General features: G+C 37.5%; 1 protein-coding gene across 13 annotated transcripts in view; it reads left to right on the top strand.

Annotated features, from left to right (window-relative positions):
- Window positions 1–15,030, top strand: part of tjp1b (tight junction protein 1b) — a 104,043-nt gene that overhangs the window by 70,609 nt on the left and 18,404 nt on the right. For 6 of the 13 annotated variants that reach the window (XM_058767540.1, XM_058767539.1, XM_058767534.1 and 3 more), the window contains 11 exons: window positions 2,510–2,634; window positions 3,108–3,210; window positions 4,012–4,345; window positions 5,792–5,898; window positions 6,024–6,192; window positions 6,990–7,134; window positions 7,825–7,860; window positions 11,880–12,007; window positions 12,245–12,350; window positions 12,444–12,594; window positions 14,337–14,445. In XM_058767540.1, coding sequence (XP_058623523.1) covers window positions 2,510–2,634; window positions 3,108–3,210; window positions 4,012–4,345; window positions 5,792–5,898; window positions 6,024–6,192; window positions 6,990–7,134; window positions 7,825–7,860; window positions 11,880–12,007; window positions 12,245–12,350; window positions 12,444–12,594; window positions 14,337–14,445 — 1,513 coding nt within the window. The remainder of the gene's footprint in view (window positions 1–2,509; window positions 2,635–3,107; window positions 3,211–4,011; window positions 4,346–5,791; window positions 5,899–6,023; window positions 6,193–6,989; window positions 7,135–7,824; window positions 7,861–11,879; window positions 12,008–12,244; window positions 12,351–12,443; window positions 12,595–14,336; window positions 14,446–15,030) is intronic. The other 7 variants (XM_058767546.1, XM_058767538.1, XM_058767545.1 and 4 more) reach the window with 4 other exon arrangements.

The following is a 15,030-nucleotide window of genomic DNA, read 5'->3' as shown; positions in this document are numbered from 1 at the left end:
TATAAAAACTTGTTTGTTTGATCGGTGTAATTTCTCTATTCTTAGAAAAAATCTCTCAGAATTAACAGTAGAATCATTCAGATGATATTGTCTTGTTTAACTTGTCTGTGAATATCTTGCTTATCTTATATTATTTCTGACATAATTGTGTTGTGTTGTGTTCCTTTAACAGTTTTTTTTTTTCTACTTGTTTTAAAGACCTCATGATATGTAAACTCTGACTAGTAAAAGTCAGAGTTTGATGTAAACGATTATCTTAAGCCTAAAAAAAAGGCTTCTACGAAAACTTATTTCAATAGGAAATACCTCGAATGGGAAACAAACCACTCAGCAAACACATTTACCGGATCTTTATGCATAAGTGGGAAAAAAAAAATCAGGAACCAGACAAAATACTCTTTTGTAAGAATGATGAAAAATGTAGCTTCTCTGGTAAATTTATATTGTATGGTTATTAAGAAGTTTTTAATTTGTAATGTTTAGGGTTACTCCATAAGTTGCTAAATGCATTTTGAGGAAAGTTAAGTAACTTTTGTGTTGTAGTTTTGTCACATTGCTTGCATATAATGTACACTTGGTGCCGCGTTCAATGCGTAAAGCCAAAAATATCTATGAAGGCACACAGATCATTTGAATAGGAAATATCTCAAAACAAAGAAATCACTTAAACACGTTTATGGGGTCTGTCAGCAAGAACAAGGGAAGAAAATCTGCCAACTGAACAAGACAAAAAATTATATATATATATATATATATATATATATAAATTAGTGCTGTCAATAGGCTTTGAAAGACAAAACCTTGCCTATAAGAAAGACTTGTGTGAATAATATGTAATCATGTAAAAAAAGATTACTGTAGTCTGATTACGTGTATTTTAAAAGGCAATGTACTCTAATTACGGCTACTTAATTTTTGGAATCTGATTACGTAATCCAGATCCAGGAGATACCTCAAAACAGGAAAGAAACCACTCGTCAAACACTTTTATGGGGTCTTTTTAGCAAGAACAAGATAAGAACAAGTATATAAGCAACCTCAACTACTAGATGCCGCTAAAATCGACACACTGCACCTTTAAGATGCGTAGATGTACACGCTTAGCTAACGCGTTGCAGCCATGCAGTGCCTTTGTAGTGCTGACCAGCTATGAACATGTTGACAGTTTAACATTTGACTACAAACTGTTGATCCACCATCGTTGACCTGGAAGAGAAGACACTACAATAATGTGCATTATATCAGTTATCTGCGTTAAAGTATTACACCGTGTCCTAACTAGATGTATTACACGCGATGCCGCAACACGCGATTAAAAGATATCGCAAAATTTCTAATTTAGAAACGGTTTCTATTTCCGCGACGTCGCAGCTGGAACAACAGCATACAAACTATGACAATGTTGATCTCGGGTACTGATTATGTGCTGTATTCAGTGTCTAAAGTGAGTTTGAATATCATATTAAGAGACATTTAAAGCCTTATTGAAAGCAACAGCAGATAGTTTACCTCAGATCTTGAAAATAAATTAAAGCAAACATGTCCGTTAAAACTGCAAACACGATGTGAACCAACAAGCGTATTCCATAACAAAGATGGTATCAGTCACTCAGTATGTACATTTAGTGAGGCTAAAAGGGTTTAATATTTATGAATTTGATTATAAACTTGTCCATTTTGTTGCGAGAGCAGTGCGCTTCCAGAGTGCCCGCCCACACACGCTTCTGATTGGCTGTGATATTTGATTGATTCTGTCTCGTCGCGTTTAGTGTGGACACCCAAATTGTTTGTCGCTGGAATCTAGTCGCGTCGCGTGTAGTTAGGACACGGTGTTATCATGGTGTCATTTCAAAAACCAATACGTTACTTTATAATACCTAATAATTAGTGCTGTCAATCAATTAATCGGGATTAATCACATCCAAAATAAAAGTTTTTGTTTACATAATATATGTATGTGTACTGTGTATATTTATTATGTGTATATATAAATACACACATGCACGTATACATTTCAGAAAAATTTTATTTTTATATATTAAATATATTTATTTATTATATGAATATACATGTAAATATTTTCAAAATATATACTGTGTGTATTTATATATAAATATATATAATTACGCAAATAAAAACTTTTATTTCGGATGCGATTTAATCGTGATTAATCGTTTAACAGCGCTACTAATAATTCACATTACCTGTTAGCTGTCACTGTTAAAATTGTTTAAGTGATTCGTTTAAGTGCTGTTGCAGACTTGAGGTCCGTATTGTTTTTCTCCTCTTTATATCTGTGATGGGATCTTTCTATCTCTCCGCCCTTCTCTGTATCTCTCTGACCATCACATCGCCTCATTTATCTTCCTCCTCTTCTCGTCCCATATCTCCCATCTTATCTTTTCATTCTCTCTGTCCCATTCTGTCCCTCTCCAGCTCTTCCTGGCTGTTTTGAATGTTTTGGTTTCCCCCTCGTCTGTTTGTTAACATGTCGTTGTGTGTCTCGCAGGCTCCGGGGTTTGGCTTCGGGATCGCTATCTCAGGCGGGAGGGATAACCCTCACTTCCAGAGCGGGGAGACGTCCATCGTCATATCTGATGTGCTGAAGGGAGGCCCAGCCGAGGGCCTGCTGCAGTAAGACTCATTTCTGACCCTCTTTACCATGAGAATGCCAGTTCAGCTCCAATTTAAATCCCGAATTTGAGTTGAAATTGATACATGTTTTGATGTTTTAAATTAGAAAAGTGCAAATTCAAAGCATTTTCACTAGTGCTCTCAAAATATTAATTTATTTTTATCGAAAACATATGTATTACATTAGAAAAGTGCAAATTAAAAGTGTTTTCACTAGTGCTCTGACTATTAGTTTAGTTAATTTTGTATTGAAATTGTCCAGAAATTTTAATCATTTGATTTATATAATACATCATCTTTTTTAAAAATTTTTATTAAATAAGCTGAAAACTGCTTTTCACCCTTACGGAGTTTCTTACCATGTAAATGCATGAGCGCACAGGGCTGCTGATCAAGCTTTGCTCCATCTTGCGCTGGGATCAGTTGGAGTGGCACTTTTGCTTACTGCTTTCTGCTCTCTTTGCCCCCGGCAGGGAGAATGACAGAGTGGTGATGGTCAACGCCGTCTCCATGGATAACGTGGATCATGCGTATGCAGTGCAGCAACTTCGGAAAAGTGGGAAGAATGCAAAAATAGTACGTAGGCCCTTTTCATTTATTCTTTTGCTCTAGCTTCTTGCATTAAGCCACAGATTCATCATGTGAAAGTAATCATGCCGTGTCAAATTAGCATAAGACTGCATAATAACATTCAAGGGCATTTACATAGAATGGAAATAAATATATATATATATATATGTAGAGAGAGAGAGAATGAGAGAGAGGGAAATTTTCAAATTTGCCTTAGAGTTTTTAGTTATTTATATAATTTGTACTTTTATTTAAACATTTGTGTTAAATTAGGAAAGTGCAGAGTGAAATTATTTTGACTAGTGGTCTCAGATTTATTTATTTACATTTAGTCATTTAGCAGACTCTTTTATCCAAAGCAACTTAGACTTATTTATTTATACATTAAATTAGTATATAATTAAAGTGTAAATTAAAAGACCTACTTTTATTGATTTATTTTGCACTAAAATGCATAAGATTAGAGATGAAAAATATGCCCCAATTTTTTTTTTCTTCTTTTTTAATTTGTCATTTTCTTTCAAATTTAAGTTAAATTAGGAAAGTTCATATTTAATTTTTTTTACGAGTGGTCTCAGACTTTAATTCATTAATTGTATTTTTATCACAAAAATACAAAATAAAAAAACAAAAAATGTTTGTATTAAATAGGAAAAGTGCAAATTAAAAGACCCACTTTTATTGATTTATTTTGCACCGAAATCCCATAAGAGAACGTTTTAGAGACACATTAGAGATAAAAAAAAAAAATACGCCCAAAAATTGAGATTGTTGCAAATAATCATGTCTGTTTCTTGCTCTATGCAGACCATCAGGAGAAAGAGGAAGGTGCAGATCCCCATGGGCCGCACGGGTGAACGTGAGACCATGTCGGAGCACGACGAGGACGACGACAGCTACGAAGATGAGATCTATGAGTCCCGGAGCGCACGGAGCGGGCCGAGTGCCTACAGCGGGGGCGGAGCCACGGGCCGGAGGAGCAGCAGGGGTGACCGGCTGGGCGGGAGGAGGGACCGAGACAGAGAGCGCAGCGGCTCCAGAGAGAGGAGTCTGTCCCCACGCTCGGACCGCCACTCTGTGTCCTCCAACCTCCCCCCACGCCCAGCCAAGGTCACCCTCATCAAGTCCCGCAAGAATGAAGGTGAACATGGCCGCTTCGACCCTGCCAACCGGTGTCGCCCAATCACTTTGTCTTACAAATTATATCACTGTTGTTCCCAAGCAGTTTCACATCACTAAAGGCTCGTTCTCACCAAGAATGGTAACTATAACAATAACTAATATTAGCATCCACACCAACTGATGATAATGTTCTGGTTATTAGAAACTATTATATCACCTGACGCTTTAAATGCTCAAGCTCTTTAAAGTTGGGTGGATTCTGATGTTTTCATCGTTCATCAGCTAGAAAAAATTGTTCTGGAAATGATGCCAACGATATCGTTCCTCTGTGTCGTTATAGTTGTAGGATGGACCACACTACGACTTTATCGTTAGAATTATCGTTCTTGGTGTGAACAGCCCTTATGACGCAACAAGTTTCCAGCTGATCTGCCCACTGTGAAAGTGAAAGTGCTGCACGAAACAACATAATCACATATCAATCAATCAATCAATCAATAAATAAATAAAAGCTGGAGACTAAAAAGTGTAAAAATGCTTTTAATTTTCACTTTTTAATCTAATTTGAATATTTTCAATACAAAATATACATAAATAAGTCTGATATATTTAAGTAAGAAGTTAATTTGAAAAATTACTATATATATATATATATATATATATATATATATATATATATATATATATATGTATATGATTATAGTTAATTAATAAATAAGTCATCACTACTGAAAATGCTTTTAATTTGCACTTTTAAGTAAATAAATAAATAAGACCAATTTTTAGATAAGTTAAAATGAATTGTTTAAAAATAAATGAAGAGTTCATTTGCAAAAACAGAACAGTTATGTTCAAAAATCATGTTTTTATTTATTTTTTGTCCTGCATTCCAATTAATATCAATCAAACTGCAATTGAGTTGTTTTGATTAAATAATAATAATCTAACAAAATACAGCTAAGTAACACAATAAAAACATGATTTAAGAACATTAATGAAAACAGTTATCTGTTTTTGCAAATAAACTCTATCTAATTTAATGTTATATAATCAACTGATTATGTTTTTGGAGTAATTAGAGCATTCTGTGAAAGTAAAAGTCTTTCACCGTGATCCATAAAATTAATAAATTTGATTAAAGTAATTAGTGCACTCTGTGAAAGAAAGTCTTTCATATGATGAATAAAATTAGTACATTTCAAATATTTTTGAAAATAAATTAAATGTACATTGATTCCAAAAGTCTGAGACCACTGGTGACAATGCTTCTAATTTGCATTTTTCAAATTAAATACCTAAGTTTTTAATATAAGTTCACACTTTTCAAATTTAATATAAATGTTTTCAATACAAATAATATAAAGTCTGACATTGTGCTGTATGCAGGTTTACGTCAGACAAAAAGCCTCTTTATAACTAACGTATGCTAACATTGTGTATGTGTTTCTGCGGTTTACTCTGTAAGCAGAATACGGGCTTCGCCTGGCCAGCCACATCTTCGTAAAGGACATTTCCCCCGAGAGCCTGGCAGCCCGAGACGGAAACATACAGGAGGGAGACGTAGTGCTCAAGGTAAGATAAACGAGCACCTGTAGGGGAGGGGAAACAGATGGAAGAGTGTGTGAAGCGACGAATTCTGAACGACTGCAGACTTTTGTATGATGTTGACATCTTTTCTTTCATTACTCTTCATCTAGATTAATGGCACTGTGACTGAGAATCTGTCCCTGATCGATGCTAAGAAACTGATCGAGAGGTCAAAGGGCAAGCTGAAGATGGTGGTGCAGAGAGACGAGAGGGCGACCCTGCTCAATATCCCGGACCTGGATGATAGCATACCTTCAGCTAATGCCTCTGACAGAGACGGTTAGAGAGTCTCTGAATAGCACACATCAAAATGGATTTAATTTGTTCTGTTGAATTATACCTTCAAGTGGTATTTTTTTAATATTTAGTGGAAAATCACAGTTAGTATGCCGTTACATTAATTCTCGAAGCAGTTGATCGCTCTACTTAGTAAACTGAAATTCTCTCTTTTTATTGAATTGTTTTTTTGTTTTGTTTTTTAAGAATATCAGTTTATGCATTTGGATTTTTTTTTAATCAGTACCGTAAAAAGCAAGCTAATTGTTAAACCTCTGTAAATTTAGTTGGGGAAAATTGTTGGAAGATTTTTGCAACAAATGTGTATTTTTTTTATTTTTTTTTATTTTTTTTCTTACCATACAATTTCACGAAATAAAGCTAAAATAAAATAAATTATAAATATGAGAAAACTTGAACAAACTTTTGTTGGCTTGGCAACTAATTGAAATAAAACAAGTTTAAGTTGAAGTACTAAAATGACTAAAACTAAAATAAAATTACCTATTAATAAACTACTGTACATTAACTAATTAAATATAAAAAATTTAATAACAATAATAATAATGACCAGAGCACACAACAATATTAAAACTTATTATATAAAAAACAAACATTAATATTAAAACTTTTTAGATAAAAATGAATGTATATTTATGTAATTTTGAGTGTATTCTTATTTATTCCATTTGGATCTTTTAGGGAAGAATATGAAATTCCAATAGTAATACTTCAGGTTCACTTAGAATTCTGTAACACAACACCTGTAATGGTGTGAAATCATTTGATCTTTTTGTTAGATATTTCAGACATCCACTCCGTGGCCTCCGATCATTCCAACCGATCCCACGACCGGAAGAGGAGCAGCCGCTCTCGTTCTCCGGACCGCCGCTCCGAGCCCTCGGACCACTCCAGACACTCTCCGCCACAGATCAGCAACGGCAGGTCAGATAGCCTTTCTGTTTTCCTCAATTTCTTTGGTTGCTGCCACACAAGATATTTTAGTAAAAATGAAATCATGCGACACAAACGTACCACATTTTGTAGCCAAATAATCTCCAAATAGTCGGTTTTTGAGGTTTTTCCCCCTCAATTTTTAGGTCCTCCTGTCTTTATAATATTCAACAGGTTGAGTTGTATTTCAGCTTTAAGAGCTGGAGTTGCAGGCCTGCTCACCGCTGATATGAGAACAGCTTTGTGACCGGCATATGAGAGAAGCCTCTGTCAGACGGTACTGCAGGCTTGACAAAACGCTCCTGTAAATTGGAAGTGTCCTAGATAGATAAACCAGGGTGTGACAGCGGTAGATGATGGGAGGAATTTCATCTTCCTGCAAATGTGCCAGCCTCCTAAATGAAACCCTAAATATAAAGGTGAAGTGTGTAATTTTTTCGGCGGTAAAATGCATGGAAGCATCAGTAGGCGATTTGCAGGTTGACTTATGAAGAGACTAAACTCAATGAAAACCGGCTCAGTTTGTTTCTTTGAGTGGCCCAATCGTCAGCTTTAGGGTTACTTACTGTTATCGAACAATTGCATCTAAGCAAATGTTTTAGATGAAGAAATTACACACTTGACCACACACGTTTGCAGATCCTGTTCATGAAGTTTCTTCTGATTCTTGTTTTGAATCAGGGCCGCAGGGCCGACAGCCCAGAGAACCCGGCCAGTGTAAGTGTTTGGGTCCGGTTAACGCAGTGTCCCGAACTAACTAACGCTTTTGTGAGCTTTGCACTAAAGCATGTGACGTGGGCGCTTCTCAAAGTTGTGTGACTCAATGTGTGTGTTGTGTGCTGAAATGGTGTTCTTGTTTTACCTGAACTACTTGACGTGTTCATTTCATCATCCCAACATCTCTCACCTCTGGCTGAAGCCTAACAAACCATTTTGGGCACAGGAAATTCATAGGTTTGTATGCCCAATCCCAGCATGCATCTGTGACATCAAGCATATCCCTTCATTCTCATTTCTCATGCAAATTCAAAGAACTGGTCTCAGCTGTGTGTTACCGCTTTTCTGCTGAGTGAAAACTGAAATAGGGCTGTCTGTCGAAAAAACGTACACGTACACACATAAAGGTCTGCTGATATCAGTTTGGCAGTGCAGGCGGAAACATGCCGCTTTTAACATCGTTTGTAGTAGTTTCTCTCTGCCTCAGAGAGTTCTCTGTATTACTGGCACATCTGCTCAGCCAGCCATCCTTGAAAGTCGTCCAATAGGATTGAAGCACCACCTGCCCCGTGTGCGAAGAGTCACAAAAAATTGGAATCTGTGAAGGCAGAGGTTGCTTCCCGAAAGCTTAGGCAGCTGCCTTTTTGTCCGTCAATCCAGCTAGTTTGGGATTTGAAAACTTGTTTTTGTGGTATGGATGTTATCACTGAATTCCTGGTTTAGGAACCAATGGGTTTAATGGACTGGAACTAATTTTTACGTCTCAGATGAAATGGTTCCAGAATTTAGTGTGGCACTGTGCTAACAAAATATGTCCCTAAACGTTTTAACAAACATTCTATTAACGTTACTAGAAGAAGTTTGTTCAACTTTGAGAAAACCTTGCCAGAATGCTCTTGGAACATTCCCTGTTAGATGGGATGTTTGAGAACATCCAGCAGAATTTCCTGTCACACTGAGAACATAAGAGAAAATGCATGCATATACATCGAAATAGATGAATATTTTTGCCTCTCTGCTACCTCCCATGTCACAAAGTTGGGTCTGTTGGTGTCATGATGATTTTCAGAGTGATTAGTCACATGGCATTTGCTGAACAACTGCCATGGAGAGGTATTGCGCACCTCCACTTTGTTTTAACCTTGTAAGAGTGAAAGAGCGAGATCCAACATTTTTCCACTTGCTCTTTTGAAGTTGATTTTACCAGCCTGGTTCTGGATTGTCAATCTGTTAACTAAGAGGAAAGACTGCGTGTTTTAAGACGTCCTGCCAAGTTCTTCCCTCCCTTTTCTCTTTCACTTGAAAACTAGAGAATCACACCAGTGTTTTGAAACCGGTGCTTGCAAAATAAGTAGGATCAACTCCTGAAAGAGAGAAGAAAATGTCTATACAACATCCAGTCAGACCAATGTTTTGGCACAAATTCGTTGGGCACTTGGTGGACGCAAACCAAATTAGGCAGATGCCAACGTGAGCATGCTCTCATCCCCAAAACTAGTAATATTTATACATTTTAATGGGCCCTTTTTTTTTTTTTTTTAGTATTGTATGATTAAAAATTGCCACTAAATTCCAATGTAAAATGTGGGTGTTGATGCAAAACCAGTTGGAGAGTTACTAAATTACACAACTTACTGTAGACCAAAAAGCTCATCACATTCCCGTAACAGAATGTAATAGTTCCTCAAAATAGAGCACGATTGGTAACCGCAAGTGCTGCCCTCTTCAGCATTGACTATTTTTCTCTTATAGTCAGTTTTATGGATCATAGGATCCGTAAAGACCCTCGAGCGGACAGTGATGGCTTTAATGCTTTGAGGTATAGTGCGTTATGCCACACACTTATCCTCAATGTCATCAGCCGAGACTTTTTATTGAACCACACCGTAATTGCTGGGAAAGATATTCGTCATTGTCATGAATAAAACAGGACCACATGTGGCGGCCCGGCCCTGCAGAGATGGACAGTTTCTGCAGTCCGTGGATGTCGCCCGCTGTTGTTTACCGTGACAATAAAGGTCACGGGCCGGACCTGTCATCTTTGGCCACGTGCCGATTTTTGGAGTGCCTCAACGGCGGTGGTGCACCTGGAGTCCTTTTCTCTTCACGTCTTTCTCTCTCTCTCTGTCTCTGTCTCCTCCATTACTCCAGATCAGATGGGCTGCGCTAAATATAGTCCAACAAAGGAGCTGCAAAGCACAGCTGTGACCTTCAAGACTACCTAGCTGCCCTAGCCACACAACGTCCTCCCTCTCTCCCCATCTACCTCGCTCTCATCTGCCATTTGTCTTTCAGTGTAAACAGTGTTTTATGGGGTTGTGTGCTTAGGCTTGATAGTGTGGAAAAAAGCAGTGTTGTTTTTGGTTGTCCTGCTGAGAGCAGAGCATGCATTAATCATCAAAAGCTTTAACCGAACAGCACAAAAGCTCATTTCATTCCGCACTGTATCATATATATTTTCAGTGTCCTGTATACAGGTGTATTATTGATTGTACTTTCACTTACGGTCTGAAACATACTCTCCCAAGTACGTGAATTAGCGATGGGCGCTTTCGAAACACTGCTTTGTGAAGTTTTGTAACCTTTGCAAATCTTTTGTTTTGCATTAACGATTCGAAGCATGTCGCAAACTGTCAAAGGCACATTATTTTAGTAAATGAGTCTTCGTTATGAAATTTTGGTGGTTCGCCGCTAGCAGGTGGTTTGTTGTATTTACACCATTCTGACCAGCAGGCGTCACCTTTGAAGACCGTAAATCATTTTGTTTCTCCCATTGCATTCTCAGCATTGCCACAAGGGACACTATAATGGACATTCACGTAAAACGTCAGTTTTCTCTTCCAGGTTGACTAATTTCATGACGGGTGCAACAGATTGAAAATCTCAGGGAGATAGTTAAATTTGATTCCGGTTTAATAGCACAGATAATGATGGTAACTCTATCGCCCCCTGGAGTACAAAATGGTGCAAGGTCGCTTATTAAGTAACCAAACCACATTCTTCGTTCACCAAGCGTTCACATCTGCGTTTGGGTACTTGTGCTGAGAATGTTTCTGGCCTTAGGAGGAAATGTTTTCAATTTCAAAGTATACATTTTAGGCTGTTTGTTTCAAATGAATCGGTAAAAAAAAAAGAAGAAAAAAAAAGAAAAACTGATTTGTTTGAGTCATCAATCAAAGGTTTTTCCAGAAGTGTGGCATTTTACATGTTCTTTATTTAAAAAAAAAAAAAAAAAAAGTAATTACCAGATTATTATTAGTATTATCAGATATTGGATATTTGTACGACAGATAACAGTCAGTAGATTTAGTGATTTGGTTTGTTTGGACTGTTCAGTGAGCCAAAAAACACTCATTCACTGGTTTGTTTCAGTTATCACTCACAAGTTTTCTAGTAGTGTCTATATCTGTTTTTGTGAGAAAATATGTACGTAGTTAAATACGACTTTACCAGTGCTACTGGTTATGATAATTTAAGTTGCTTTGTACGATGCATAAGAGTTAGTGAAGTCAATTTGGAAAATCATGTTAGCAGTTTGGTTCATTCAGACTATTTCAATTACTGTTTCAAAAGACTGATTCATCAATTATCATTCAAAATTGATTCATTCAAAAGGGCAAAAGTCAATATTATTGTCTAAGTTATGCAAATTTGTGTTCTTTAGTAGTATATCATGTAAATAATATATATGTTTGAGTTTAATGCTGTTATGATCCTAATTGTTTGTTCCAGGTAAACCTATTTTTAAGACTAAGTTGAATAATCATTCTAAGAATTGATTCTTCCAAGTTTTACGTTGCTTATGTTTCAAACATATCACTACCCTAAATGTTTTACTTCCAAACAAGCTTCTCACACACAATCTACTGATTTAAAATGCTTTGCAAATCGGTTTGACCAAATCATTCAAAGACCGATTCGTTCACCGATTTACTACAGGAAATCATAACAAGACCAGTGTTTAATGTGTGTGATTCTAACAGCTTTGCTTTGTGTTGTCCTTTTTTCTTCACCCACAGTCACCGAAGCCGTGATGAAGACAGGGTCTCAAAGGCCGGGCCGCTTCCCGTACCTACTAAGATGGTAGAGGAGGTGCCGAAAGAGCAGACGGCAGCCAGAGAAGAGAAACAGCTCCCCCCTCTGCCAGGTCAGAGGTCACTACACATGAACACACTGTGATCGAACGTGCATTATTCTCAGCCTGGGTTTGTGCTCAGGCGGTGACGAGCAGCGGGAGTTTGTCAGTTGTGACAGTGTCTTTACACCTGCTCCGTCCCGCTGGGCATCTCTGTGACCTCCCAGAGCGCGACACGCTCCTGTGGTGACATTTTTGTGTGCGCGCGTGTACTTTACTGAAATACTCAATGTGCTTTGATCTCCTCAGAGCCCAAGCCTGTGTACGCTCAACCCGGCCAACCTGACGTGGACCTGCCTGTTAGTCCGGCAGACGCCCCAGTTCCCAGCGTCACGCACGATGACAGCATCTTGCGGTGCGCCTCACTAACTTTCCCCAAACTCAGTGTTTTAGAGAGATTGAGAATGAAATGTCCTAGATGTCCTTATGTTTGCGTGTCCACCCTCAGGCCGAGCATGAAGCTGGTGAAGTTTAAGAAGGGCGAGAGCGTGGGGTTGAGACTCGCTGGCGGGAATGACGTTGGGATATTTGTGGCGGGAGTTTTGGAGGACAGTCCTGCTGCTAAAGAGGGCCTGGAGGAGGGAGACCAGATTCTCAGGGTGAGACGACCATGTTTTGATTCACTGTAACCACTTCACTGATTAATTAATGCAACTTCTGGCTAAAAGCTGTTTATATAGGCAGCTACCTATAAAGGGCACTTTGACAGCGATTGATTCATCAGGTTGCTAGCGATCCACCAATCAGAGCAGTCCGTGTTACTGTGGAAGCGAGAGTTCTGGCAAAAGAGCTCAACAGTGACCACATACTCCCATGAAGCATTGCAGTTTCACTCTTAAATAGCTTATATATTTGTATATAAATTAATATTTTGGAATACACTTCAGATATTTGAATGATTCATGGCCAGTAGTATCATTTTGAGCTTCTGTTTCTGATTTGATTGATTTCTGATTCGATTTGCAGTGCTTCATGGGATGTGTAGTTCAGTGGTTATGTAGTCTGTTTACCGATTAAAAATATTTTTCGCTTCAGATGTTGCATTGATTCAACTTGGAGCTGTTTAGTTTGATTTACGGCTCGTAACTAGTTTTTTTTTTTTTTTTAAATGCTTAAAATAAATAGAATTCTGGAAACATTGTTATAATAACTAGTCTTTATAATAATATGCATATTTGCAATATGAACAAAAATATATTAAAATACACAGTAATATTTGGTTAAATAAAAAGTTAGCCTTGCCAGAACCAGAGTATTTAAGTATTGTTTATTTTTATATTTTTGTTTTTATTTTAATTTCAGTTGACATTTTAGTATTTTTGTTGTATGTTTTGAAATTTGTATTTGTTTTTGTTTTTTTTTTTTTTTTTTTAATGATTCTATTTAGTTCTTATTGATGTTTATTTCCCTTTTAGTTAAGTTAAACTAGCAACTAGCTGAATAGAGTTTAATTTTTTACATTTTATTTTGGTTGATGTTTATTTCAATTAACAATTTTTTATGGTTTCCATTTTAGTTAGCTATAATAACTCTGGGCTGATCTTTCGATTTTCTCTAGATACATTTTTAATAAATTACATTTATTTATAATGTAAACTCCCTTCGACAGTTTTTGCCAAGAAGGTATCTAATAAGGCAGCATAATTTGTGGCCCATTATTTGGAACAGGCTTCAGGTCAGGCAGCCCAGAGATGCCTAAAAATGTTGCTTAGGTAGGCAGCTTGATGTTTTGGAGCAGAGCCTTAATGCTAATGCTGTGTGTGTGTGTGTGTGTGTGTGTGAATGGGCATTTCTGTCTGATGTTGATACCTGCTTGGTTTATGCTCAAGTCATTTCATCTCTTATAGTTTCTCAGCAGTTGAGCCTGAAGATGTTTGTGGTGGCGTTTAGCTCTTGTGATGAATAACTCGAGTGGGACTCTTAAAGGCCTGCGAGTGAAGGGAGATTTGGTGTCCCGACTTTTATAACCTCCTTTTTACGGGCTCTTTAATGGCAGTCCTAGTTTTATGGTGGTTCGCACTTCCAAAATGTCCCTCTCGTGCTGTATAGATGCCGTTAAACCTCAGTGTGTGTGAAGATGCTTGCCTTCTCTCAGGATGGTTTCCCTGGTGACGTTGGTTTCCATCTCCTTTCTGCCAAACGCAGCCTCTTTCTCTTCCTCTCTGGGTTTTTCCAACATGTCTATTCTTTATTCAGAGCATTTGTCACCTTCACTTTCTCACAAACCTCACCACACAGTCGCACTTTTTCACAAACCTGTCTTGAAACTTTCCTCTCATTCGTTAGACCCCTTTAGAGGGGAGTTTTTGTTCTAAATGGCTTTTCTTTAAACCCTTCCCAGGTAAACAATGTGGATTTTGCAAACATCATCCGCGAGGAGGCAGTGCTGTTTCTGCTGGACCTGCCCAAAGGAGAGGAGGTCACCATCCTGGCCCAGAAAAAGAAAGATGGTGAGGATGATATGTCAGCTCTTAAAATCTAATATGAATCCCTGTTTGTAAACCATTAAGCCCAAAGTATACTTTGGCTGTCTGCTTTCCGCAATTGTCCATGCACTTTCCGTATGATGCAAATATATTGTAATATCTTGTAATCAAAAGACCTTCTTTTTAGCACTAGGCTAAGCTAGATTGAAAACGAGTGCATTGTTGTGCTATCTTCTTGTAGCTAATCAAAACCGCTTTCCTCAACCAGTTAATGTTTGGCTAAGGTCAATACCTGATCAAAAACAAATGTGTTATCCTAATATCTTGTTCAAGCTACTTGAAATAACTTTTCTTAACCAGTTAGCTGACTGAAAACACAAAAAACGTTTTACGCAATATGTGGAAGGGCGAGGAGATTCTGGGGAGGGATAGGATCTTGTAAAACGTTATATTATGAAAGTTAAAAAATTAAACCTAAAGAAAAAACCAGCCTAGCCTGATATGCTGATCCACCAAGCTGGTTTCCGCTGGTCAGACTGATCTGGTTTTTAATGGTTTTAAAGGAATTTTGGACACTTGTCAGATAACTGTCTGATAAACTAAACCAGA

This window comes from Onychostoma macrolepis, chromosome 25, assembly GCF_012432095.1.
Source record: "Onychostoma macrolepis isolate SWU-2019 chromosome 25, ASM1243209v1, whole genome shotgun sequence".
Lineage (NCBI taxonomy): Eukaryota > Metazoa > Chordata > Actinopteri > Cypriniformes > Cyprinidae > Onychostoma > Onychostoma macrolepis.
The sequence above is the reverse complement of the archived record's forward strand: the minus strand, read 5'-3'. Positions and strand labels throughout refer to the sequence as shown.